At 36.3% G+C, this 12542-nt stretch overlaps 1 protein-coding gene across 2 annotated transcripts in view; it reads left to right on the top strand.

The window, feature by feature from the left end:
- The window catches only part of METTL4 (methyltransferase 4, N6-adenosine), a 395043-nt gene that overhangs the window by 25907 nt on the left and 356594 nt on the right, over positions 1-12542 (top strand). Inside the window, exon 9 of one of the 2 annotated variants that reach the window (XM_015239921.3) lies at positions 1617-2614. The exons of the other annotated variant lie outside the window; for it this stretch is intronic. Coding sequence (XP_015095407.1) covers positions 1617-1762 — 146 coding nt within the window. The 3' untranslated portion in view covers positions 1763-2614. Of the gene's footprint in view, positions 1-1616; positions 2615-12542 lie in introns of those variants that run through there. 2 annotated transcript variants of the gene reach the window in all.

The following is a 12542-nucleotide window of genomic DNA, read 5'->3' as shown; positions in this document are numbered from 1 at the left end:
GTTGGAGGTGGTAAATGGGTTTAGGTTTTATGTATTTTTCCACTCTGAGTACCCGGCCATCTTTTTCTGTTAGATTGTGAACTCTTAGAAAACATGGATATCTGTTTCCTTTATAGCGCTGATTATAATGGGTGCTCAGAAATAGTAAATATTTTTGACTGGCTTACTACAGTTTAGACTCCAGTTTAAAATTCTAAAATAGAGTTGCTAACATCTTTGTACCGAAAAACTGAACAAACAAGCAAAAACAAAAACACAAAACTTTGCTTCATTATAACCTTAGACCACATCAAAAGTTAATTGAGGCCAGTAAGGCATTGAATTCATGGGGCAAAAATGGAAAAGTGATATAGTTTTATTGTTCTCTAAGACTCTGGGGAAATCTTTCTCTTTCAATTTTAGTATCATTTTAATTATATACTCATGAAAAGATGAGAAATCTCTTGTCAGCATCTCCTAGTAGTTAAAGCCCAAATTTGAGTTTCGTTGAGTTACAGATATGAATACTTTTAGTTCTTTTGATTTTTGAGAAACAGAACCAGTGCTTTCAGACAGATGAACAATTAATTTGCTATGAGAGCAACTGAAGAACATTATGAAATATAAAGTTTTTCGTATATTATCTTTTAAATCTTACCTATATCAAGTATTCCTAAGGTACCCTTATTGTTCCTGAAGGGAATTTGATGAACTTCTTCCAAGCTTAATCTTGTATAGCAGTTAAGAACTATATTTTGCCTGTTCTAGTGACTTTTTATACTTGAATTGTTATTTTCATACCCACTTACTTGTAACAGAACATATGTATACAAAAAATATAGCTAACCAGCAACATGATCAAGGTTAAATTGATTTAAATATTTGTCATTCAATTGAGCATGTGCTTTAAAAAAAAACTATTATGGAATTCTCTCTTTTCTGTTAGTTTAGGTCACAGCTATTTAGCCAACATATATATGAGGTGCCATTTTCCCCAACAAAATACAATTTTCAGTAGTTATGAATACTTTGAATAAGGAATACGTAACTGTGGAAATAACATGGTGAAATTTAGGTAAAAGGGTCTATAATTTGGAAGTGAAGAAATGTTTTCAGTACTACCAAGTTATAGCTGAGGAGGTAGAGTTATTTGTTCATTATGTGTTCTGAATATTTCTATCTGTCTCCATTTCTTACATTAAAGTATATGTTTGCAGAGACTTCATTTTATCTTAGTTTTTAAAGTGGATTGTCTTTGTATTGTTCCTATAGACTTCTTTTTACTCATGGATTACATTTATTAAAAAATAAATGAAGTCAGTACTCAGGAGATATGTCAGCATTATTGAAAACTGAAAAGTCACCTGTGTGGGTGTTAAAATCCTCATTTCTCGTCTCCAGATGAAAACCAATAAATCAGAACTATGGAAAGTTTTGATAGTATTGTTCTCAGTCTCAAGGGTGCTTATTTCAGATGACTTCTAACTATAAATAGTAAAGCCTGTGATGAAATCCTTGAAATTAATTTGCTTTTTTTTTTTAAGGAAACATTTCTGCCTTTCTTCTCTTAATTGCTAAGGGAAGTTGATTCCTTTCTGAATAATGATTTTTTTGTTTTTTCTCTTTTTTTTGGACAGAGGTTCTAAAAGACTATATCAAGCCAGAGGGGGAATGTTTGGAATTGTTTGCTCGGAATTTACAGCCGGGTTGGACTAGTTGGGGCAATGAAGTTCTCAAATTTCAACACATGGATTATTTTATTGCTCTGGAGTCTAGAAGCTGACTATGCTCTTAAAATTGTGTTTTTCTTCAGTTTTCCTCCCTTCATTCTAATTGATTTTTCCTTTTATTACCAACCAGTATGCTTAGAAATTTAAACAGAACTTGGTTTTTCAGCAAAATGACTAGAAGTGACTAGCTTGCATGTAATTTTGAGATAAATTTTACTTTAGTTGCACTAGTATTCCATATTATTCTGGACCCACTACAAATAAAGAGATAAGCAGTTAGAAAAATGGCAAGACTTTGTTATTGAAAAAGTTTGGAAAGCGTGCACTGAGGACCAGAGGTCATAATTCTGCCTGTGGATGTGTTTTGTTTGGCCCATTTGGTGTTACGAAAATTTTTTGAACCATCATTTAAAAAAATCGGAAATTTCACATGTAAGACCAGATTTTGGCCTTTCTTTAAACATTAGAAACTCTGTTCACACCATGGCCTATGTTCTTTCCTGGCATCAATCTGTGGGACCCAGTGGTGGCAGCTCCCTTGGGAAGGGGCATGAACTCTCCAGTCCACCACAGTAACACTTGCCCTGTGCAGTTCACTTATATTGTCTACTTGGCCCCAGGACCGCCCAAATTTAGAACCTCTAGTATACTGTTACATACTGGAAAAAATATTCAAAGGCCTGTCAAGTACTGCATCATTGTACTGAATTCATGAAACATTTTTTGGAGGGTTTTAAAATTGCATTCAAGGTCACTTTTCAAGCACTTCTTAGTTTTGCTTGTCTTTCTAGAAAGAAAAAGCTTCTTATAATAATGTCAGAAAGTAAACACTGCTTATGATTGTGAAAACTTTTTTTATATTATTTACAGATTTTCTACAAATAAATATTTGTTTACTAAGTAAAGTATTTTTACTGAAATGGTTCTTGGAAAAGTATGCTGATTTATTCTATATAACCTTTAAAATTTTTTTTGAGGTATAATTTTTATATAATAAAACTCTGCAATTTTCATGTAGAGTTCAGTGAGTTTTGAAAACGTATTCACAGTTGTCTATCTACCACCGTAATCATGATATAGAACATTTCCTTCACCCTCCAAAACTCATATGTCCCTTTGCAGTCAGTCCTATTCTCCCATCCTTGGCCCTTGGCAGATAATGATTTATTTTCTATCATCAGTTTCGCTTTTTTAGAATTTCATGTAAATGGTACCATAGAATATGTAACAGACTGTGTTTGGCTTCTTTCACTTAGCATTTTGAGAAAAGCGTACTATTTACAGATTTGTTACAGATATCTACTAAATAAAATGTTAGACTGAAATGATTATCTGTCAAGGTTGCCAATTTGTTTACTGATTTTGCCTAATAAAAATGTTATTTTTGAGGTTTGTTTGTTCTTTGAGCATGTGAGTGATAGTATCAGAGGCATAACTTTATATTTATGGAGGTATTCTAATCTGTTATTTAAAAGGAAAAATGTGTTAAACTTGAAGTGAACTTCTCACAACCTCATTTGAAACTCTTTTTAGCTTGTGGTATTTATAGATTTTATGTAGTTTGTGGAAATATTTTATTCTCACCAGGTTTTTGGACTTTTATTTTTGCATCATAGATACTGATAATTAAGAGAGAAAAAGACAGTTTTTATTCACTGAGTCTAGTATTAAAGAGGCAGAAGTTCTAGTCTTAATTCTGCTCCTAAGGTGTACATCTCTGAGCCTTGTTTGTAACACCTGTTTAATTATTGGGCTCTTTTTTGAACAAAGGATAATTCTGCAAAATAAAGCAACAACATACCTTGTAAGAACAGAAAGGCCAGACTAAGAGCATTGAACTTTGACTTCATTACTGATAAGTTTTAGCCAATTGACCTAGTGACTTTATTATTCAGTTTATTTCATAGTATGTTTTCATCCAGAGCTTTTTATACTATCTTTAAAACTTGTGAAGATTTTTTTTTCCTGTCATATTCTTTTCACACACATAAGTTCTTTTAGGATTCTTGGATATGCTCAGGCAAAGGGATAGAGCTAACATTTATTGAATAGTATGTGTTACTATTTTTTAAAATTAATTAATTAATTTATTTTAGTGTTGGTGTGAGAATTTGTTTTTGACATTTTTTAATTGAGTAATAGTCATTTTACAATGTTGTGTCAAATTCCGGTGTAGAGCACCATTTTTTAGTTATACATGAACACACATATATTCATTGTCACATTTTTTTTTGCTATGAGCTACCACAAGATCTTGAATATATTTCCCTGTGCTATACAGTATAGTATGTGTTACTTTTTTGCTGTGCTTTTTACACATTTTATTGTTTCTAATCCTTACACAGCCCTGAGAGATATTATCTCCATTTAATAGTCAAAAAAGTGAGGCCAAGGAGACTATTTTATCCAAAAACTTGTAGTAAGTATTGAAACTAGGATTAGAATGCACAGTTCCCAGGCTCCAAAGTCCATGCTGTCTTTCATATAAGAACATGGAAAGCCAAAAAAAAGGTTAAGGATTTCTGAAGTGGTATCATTGCGTTGTAGCCTATTCCCTGTAGCCCTAGTGTGTGGTTTGATTTGGACCTACCCTGAATTCCATGCAGTCACACTGGGCATTCCGCGCAACCCCCACAAAAAGCCTCCCAGCTGTTTCACCTCTACATGGTTAATGGCTGACCTCACTCAAGAAACTTTGAGGAATCTTGCCTCATAAGATCGCATCCTTGGAATTCTCTTTTTCTTGATGCTCTTTCACCCTCTCACACAAGGTCCATTAGAGTAAAATCACAGAACATTTACTCTTTTGGAAGCAGATCCTCTTTAACTTTATTGCTTTTGTCACTCGTTTTCCTTTCTTGTTCAGCCTTTGTACCGTCTAGTCGGTTTGACTTACTTTCTTTTAGTTCTCTTGGCCACTGTAGGTGCAAGGTCTTTTTTGTATTTAAGGCAGTAAGTTCACTGCAGCAGTCACTGCATTCTGAAGACAGCTTGCCTAGGTTTTAACCTCAACTTTTTCAGCTATTAGCTTTTATTTCTGGTAAGTTTCTGTGCCTTAGCCTCTCCATCCGTAGACAGGGGCAGTAATAATACTCAGCTCATAGAATTGTGACAATTAAATGAGTTAATGCACGTAAGGCACTTAAAACAGTGCTTGGAATACTGTAAGCACTCAACAAATGTTTGGACCCCTTGCGTACTTTTCAATTTCAGGTCAGAAAGATTGTCTATCACAGTGTGTGCTCCAGGGGATTCACCTGAATGTTGCCCATATAATTTTTTAATCTAAACATCATATTTTCTCAATCTTGTTCTTGAGATCAGATTTCCTAGCCTGCATTTGATTTTATACATGAGGAATCTTTGAAATCTTCCTTTGTTCCTATTGTGGTCCTGCCTAAAAACAAATAATTAAAATAAAAATGAAAACAAAGGCCACATGTGGCTTTGGGCTTCAACTCTTGATTGCATGCTGCCGTGCTGACTGAGCTGCCAGTTACTTCACATTGTTTGATGACATCCACAGGTGGTTAATTGGTGGCCTTTCTGATGTTTCCTCTGTATTTAGAGACTTCAGGCACATGGCACATTAATTTTGGGTTAAAATAGATCTGTTAAACTTTGCTGGAAATGTCAGGAACTTGATCTTTATGTACAACAGCAATGGACTGAATGTTTGTGTCAAAATTCATATGCTGAAACCCTAACCTTCAATGTGATGGTATCTGGAACCACCTCTAAATATCTGAAGCCTTTAGGAGGCAATTAGGGTTAGATAGGGCCCTCATTATTGTCCTTATAAAGGATATTAATCCTTTCTAAGAAGAGGAAGAGACCCAGGATCTCATTCTTTGCATGCAAGCACCAAGGAAAGGCCATGTAAGAATATAATCAGGAAGAGGGCTCTCACCAAGAACTTGACCATGCTGGCACCCTGATCCTGGACTTCCAACTTCCAGAACTGTGAGAAATACATGTTTGTTGTTTAAGCCACCCAGTGTGTGGTAATTTGTTACAGCAGCCCAGAGCTGACTGAGGCAGCCATAGCCACCTAAGGCATTTTCCAGTTGATAAGGTACGAAACAAGTAAATAAGGCTTGTTTCTTCAGATGATCTAAAAGGCACCAGTGGGTAGTAGGTTTCTACTCTTGAATGTCTGCATTTGAGGGAAGACAACATCACTGTGGACTAGTGGTCTTGGAGGAGGACGGAGAGGCTAGTACATGACTCATGTCTGAGCTTTGCTTTAGTTGCTGCCTTTGCTCTGCCCTTGCCGTAGGCTCTATCTAACTTGTCTTGTTCTAGTCATCCTAATTCTGCCACTCAGACTCACTCCTACCAGGAACCCCTAGGTTCCTAACTCTTTCTTTTTCAGGCTTGCTACTCTAGAGACATACTTTTAGTGAATTTTTATGTATTCAGCTTTAGTGAGACATTGGTTTTTACTGATTGTGATTCAGAGGAGGATTATAATCACCTTGAAAGGCTTTTCCTTCCTTAAAGTTGCTGCCTTATTCACCTCATTTGACTCATGTACCGCTGGCCTGCCACACCCTGGGAAGCACCATGGCACTGTTGGCATAGTTCTCTGATTATCAGAGTTCTTTTACTTCAGTTATGTCACTTTATCCTCAAAGCAGTCTTAGGAAATTGTAGTTATAATGAGGGACCAGGTTCATAAAGGCAAACTGACATGGCTAATAAGTGATAACCAAGACATGAATTCTATTCTGTGTCCTAAATTAAGACACTTTCTGTTGTACCTTGTTTGCTGATGAACTTGAGATCTTAATAACAGGCTCGTCAGCTACTAATCAGAGGATCCACTGTGGGACCCGAAGCAAAATTAGAGTGGTTCATGTGTAATCATCCAAACATACCTTCCTCAATATGTGATATCAGCAGTCTTGTGTTATTAACATAGTAACACAGTATTTTTTGTTAGCGATTTTAGTGACATTGGTTGTACTGATAGCCTGAGTGCAACTCAGAATCGCTCAGAATCAGATGGGCTGGTAAAGCCTTTGACATAAGCCATAAGTGCACTTACCATGTAGCTGTGTTTTCCTCAATTAGATTAGTCATTTTAAGTTCACATTTTTAAGGAAGCCCTTCCACAAGATATAGACTTGGACTTGAAGGTGGCTGTTCAGATTGTTAGAAAGGGGACATTAATGTTAAGTACAGGTGCAAATTATTTAATGCACTATAGTTATCTGCTGTTAGTGTTCAGATGCATAGACCAACCCCAAACTCCACAGAGCGTCTTAATTAAATTCATGGCTCTGTTGACCAGTCTGCTCCAGCTTGAAAGCAACTCAGAATACAAGAATAACATGATAACTCCACAAAATATTTTCCTCTAAATATTTCTACAAGTTAACCTAGATCTTCTGGGGCCTCTGTGAACTTGAGTGGAACTCGGATTTTTTCAGTATCAGTCCAGATTCTTGGGACCAAATAAAAACAAATTGATCTCTAGGAGTGGGGAGCTTGAGGAAAACTTTTTTCCATTTACTTTTTCTGATTAGACTTTGGCCTAATTATCAGATAACTGTAATACAACAAGGAGGTACCTTCGGTGACAGCTAAGGCAAATGAATGGTCGTTTACAGTGTTAAAATCATTTTGGGGCAATATCTTGAAGGGAAAATGTATGGTATCCAGCTTGATTTTTAGCTGCTTCTCCCATCATTACCTTTGTAAACCTTAAATGCTAGTCAAACTAGCTATTACCTGAATTGGGGACTCTGCTTTTGCTCAAGGACCTTCGTCTGTCAGGAAAAAACTAGGCTTTATTGAGCCTTTATATTTAGCTTCTGAGTGAGTTTGAATAATTATTTAAACTATTTTATCCTGTTTTGTTTCCTTTTCTGAGGAATAAAAGGTCTAACCTTTGAACCCTGTAGAATTATTAATGAGGATGAAGTGAGATAACATATGTGGAAGTGCCTAGCATAGGGCCTGGTATTCAATATATATGCTCATTTCTCTTTATTTACAGCCTTCCTGGCAGTACCTCTTATTTTGTGATCCACCTTTTAAAAAAAAATCTCCTACAAGAAAGCTTTTATTCTTGCTTTTAGAGCCACTTTTCATATATATGGATTATTTAGATAGGTTTTTCCTCACATTTATCATGTAAAATGGTTTATTCTGTAGGTGGGTCACTTTAGACTTTACATCTTCTCAATAGATTATGGGAGGTAGGACAAATTTTAATTTATGTTTCTCTTACCAGCATAGCTGAAACTGCCATTATTTAATGAATGAATGAACTGACCCTTGGCTTCCAAGTATCTTTGAATTCAATTGAATAGAGAGGACTCTTGCAAGAAGCCATTAGAGTGTAACAAACCACAGTGTACAAATACTAGGCTGCGAAACAGGTGGGAAGTGATGCACAAGTTTAGAGAAGCAGATCACTTAGAGATCACTAAGTAATATGAGAAATGGAGAGCATGAACCATGTCGTGATTAAATTTTGATTTATTTTCTTACTCTAGGTAGTGGCTGTAATGATGTTACTAGACAGTAGGCAGCTAAAATGTGCAGGTTCAGAAGAGTTACAAAGGAAGCATTTTGTTCTTTCTAGATTGAAGCCTAAAAAATTCTTTTTCTTGAAATACAGAAGATAATAGTGCACACTATTTTTTTTTAATCAGTTTAACAGAACTAGAGGCTAAATTAAAAGAGTTTTTTTTTCTTTTAAATCTGCTCTTCATTTTGTGCCTTCTGAAAATGTTATTTGGGCATTTTTTTCTACAGTTGTCTAGGAGGCTTATTTTTTAATTTTTTTACAGTTGCATTGAGGTGTAATTAATGTAAATAAATTGCATGTATTTATAGCATATAGGTTAATGAGCTTTGACTTATGTGTACACCTGTGAATCCACATCACAAACAAGATAATAAACAAGATTGTCATCTAAGATTTTCTCATGGCCCCTTATAATCCATCTTCCTTAACCACCCCTCCAAACCCTGTCACCAGGCAATCACTGATCTGCTTTCTGCACTATAGAGTTGTGTGCATTTTCTGGAATTGTCTGTAGATGAAATCATACCGCAAGTACTCTATTTTTCAGTCTAGCTTCCTTCACTCAGCATAATTATTTTGAGATCTTCCATTCTGAGTGTGTGTGTGTCAGTAATTCATTACTTTTTATTGCTGAGTGATATTCAATTGCGTGGACATACCATCTCTTATGTATTCATGTATTAGTTTTCTATTGCTGCTGTTACAAATTACCACACTCATAACGGCTTGAAACAACACCTGTATTTACCATACAGTTTTATAGGTGAGAAGTCTGGGCAGTCTCCGCTGGGTTCACTGCACAGGAACTCACAAGGCCAAAAACAAGGTGTTGGGTGGGCTGAACTCTTATCTGGAAACTCTAGGGAAGAATCCATTTTCAAGGCCATTCAGGTTAATAGCAGAATTTAGTTCTGTTTCCTTGCTGTCTGTTGGCTTGGAGTCCACTCAACTTCTAAAGACTTCTCTCTGGCCCTTGCACATGGCTCCCTCGATCTTCAAAGTCACAATAGCACATTGAGTCCTCCTTACCCATTGACTCTCCCTCACTTCCCTTGTGCTTCCATCTAGAGAAAATTCTCTGCTTTTAAAGGGCTTTTGTGATGAGATTGGGCCCACCTGGATAATCTCCAGGTGTATATACTTATGTTTGTCATATAGTGTAATATAGTCATGAAAGTAATAGTTCATCACATTCACAAGTTCCCACCAAACTCAAGGGGAGGAGGTTATATAAGCATGATGGTCACTGGGAGTCATTCTTAGAATTTTGCCTACCACAACCCAACCTCTGACCCCCAGTGAGCCATGCCTGTCCCACATGTGAAATACATTCACCCTATCTAGGGTTCAAAATGGTATTATGCCATTACAGCATCAGTCCAAAGTCCAGAATTTCATCAAAATTCTCCCAAATTGCATCATCTAAATCACGTAAATCAGATTAGAGCAGACTTCTGGTGTATTCCATTAAGTACAGGTCCTGGGCAAAATTTCTCTCCATCTGTGGACCCGTGGAACTAAAGAAAAAAGTGACCTGCCTTCAACATTCCCACAATAGTTGGACAAGCATAGCATAAGAATTATAGACATTCCTAGTTAAAAAAAATTGGGGGAATGGAAAAATATAATGGTTTTACTTGTCCAAAGCAGTTTAAAAATCCAGCCAGGTAAACTCCAGGCAGAGTTCCTTGATTAGAGCTTCAAGGCCTGGTGAAAATGGGTGGTTCCCAGCTCTGGTTCCGCCCTCTAGGCATTTGTTTTCATCCTTTGAAAGCCATCCTTTTCTGTGAAAATTAGCAGCTGAGTTGTTTTTATCACCTTGCTTCCTATCAGTGGAATTTGGGGAATTTGACAGTCTTCTTTTCATTTTATACTCTCTCCTTTGCAGCTTACTTTGGTTTTGTGTTTACTGATCTAAAACTTTCTTTGGATTTTGTTTGGAATTCAAGGGGATTGATTCACTCCTATCAGACTAGAGGCAAATCCACATTTTTTTTTTTTTAAAAGCTGTCTGTTTTTTGGCTTCTGCTGAGATGGCTGAGAGCCAAGGCTCTCAAACTTCCTCGGGGGTCCTCTTGATTGATTGAGAGATCTATTAGGAACATGCTTAAATCACTTGGAAGGATCTTTTGTGTGGCTGAATACTCTGACCCTTTCATCTTTCCAAGGTTTCACCAAACTGTTCTTTAGCCTTGATTCCAGAAGCAATCTCTTACTTTTATCATCTCTTGCCATCTGAATAGGCCAGGAATTTTCTAAATTAGCAAGTCCTGATTCCTTAGCAGTTGCTTCCTCAATTTATCTCCTCCTGTATTTTACTATAAGCAGCAAGAAGAAACCAGGGAGAACCTTCAGCCCTGGCTTGGAAATCCCCTCAGCTAAATATTTAAGTTCATCACGTTTGAATTCTCCTTTCTTCCATATAACTGCAGGATATAATTTTGCTAAGTATTCTGCCTCTACGTAACAAGGAATTCCTTTCATCTAGTTTCCAGTGGCATGTTCCTCTGAATTCCTCTCAGTTCTGAGTCCTCATCAGCAGTGTCTTTAAAGTCCATGTTTCTACTAACAGTCTGTTCAAGACTTCCATCCTGCTCCTCAGAATCTTCCAGTCTCTGCCCAGTACCCAATTTCAAAGTCACATTTTAGGTATATGTTATCACAGCACCCCACTTCCAGGTACCAAAGTATGTATCATTTTTCTATTGTTATATAGCAAATTACTACATAGTAGTTTTAAACAACACCATTTAAAAAAAATTTCACAAATTTGTAGGTAAGAATTCCAAGCAGACTAGTCTGGATTCTTTGCATAGAATCTCACGAGGCCAAAAGCAAGGAATTGATCAAGCTGGACTCCTGTGCTCTAGGGAATAAACTGCTTCCAAGCTTACTCATATTGTTGGCAAACTTCAGTTCCATGTGGTTGTAGGACTGAAGTCCCTGTTCCCCTGCTGGCTGACAGCAGGGGTGGTTCTCAGTAGAGACTGCACCCCCTCCATCTTCAGAGCTGAAAAAGTGTGTCAGATCCTTGTGTTTCTAATCTCACTGATTTTACCTTCTGCCATCAGCCAGAGAAAACAGCTTTTAAAAGGTTATGTGATTAGATTGGTTCACCTGGATAATCTCTATTTTGCATACAAGGAAACATAATCATATTTGCAGGTTATACTCACAATCAAAGAGGAGGGGATTATACTAGGATGTGGGTCATTGGGGGTCATTCCTGGAATTTCCCTCCTGTAATTCTGTCGGTGGACTTTTGTGTTTTTTGTAGTCTGGGGCTATTATAAATAAAGTTTATATGAACATTCCTGTGTGAGTTATTTTCATTGCTATTCTACAAATGATGAAAGGAGACCCAAGGATATTAAATATATACCCAAGGTCGCACAGCTAGTAAGTGGCAAAACTAGGACTCAAAGGCAAGTAGGCAGGATTATAAACCATTTAATGTCCATTATCCACAGCTCTTCCCACCCATTATGCCAGTTGCTCTAAGTAATGCCAGAATATGCTGTTTTTAGCACAAGTTTTAGTACTTTCTGGTTACACATATGGAAATGAATCAGCATGTACCTGTTTTTCTCTAGAGTGAGATGGTATGTGCTGTCATTGAAATGCCAACCTACAGATACCATTAATTTAGAATCTTGAGAAATATGGTATATTTCTTGAGACCATTGAGAGTTGGAAGTATCATCTGTCCAGATGAAAGAGACAGGTGAATATAATAATTCAGTTAGTTTTCTTTTAAGCTGCAGTAAGAGACATTATTTAAGGGTTGATAAAATGTTAACTCTGAGTATCCAGAGTATCTGTAGACTATAACTCTAATTGCACTACATGAAATTCCAAAAATGTAGCTTTAATTACAAAAGATCATTTTATCTCCATGACATCTGTAAGTAATTTTCAAACTTTATTCATTTTCTCATTTTCTGTGAGTTCTTTAGCTATTGCATTTTGTGGTTTATTAGTCTTTCTTATTTGCCATGTAATCTGAATGGGCTTTTTTGGAGAGCTTAAATAGATGGAAACATTAAAGGCAAATTTCAATCATATAATACAGTATTATCAAATATAGTTACCATTTATACATTAGATCCTCAGACCTTATTTATCTTATGGCTGAAAATCTGTACCCTTTACTAGCCTCTCCCTATTTTCCTCACTCCCCAGACTCTGGCCACCACCATTTTATTTTGTTTCTATGTGTTGCATTTTTTTTTTTTGATTCCACGTATAAGTGATACCATGCAGTATTTGTCTTTCTGTGATATATATATATA

This window comes from Vicugna pacos, chromosome 24 (genome assembly GCF_048564905.1).
Source record: "Vicugna pacos chromosome 24, VicPac4, whole genome shotgun sequence".
NCBI classification, from domain to species: Eukaryota; Metazoa; Chordata; class Mammalia; order Artiodactyla; family Camelidae; genus Vicugna; species Vicugna pacos.
The sequence above is the reverse complement of the archived record's forward strand: the minus strand, read 5'-3'. Positions and strand labels throughout refer to the sequence as shown.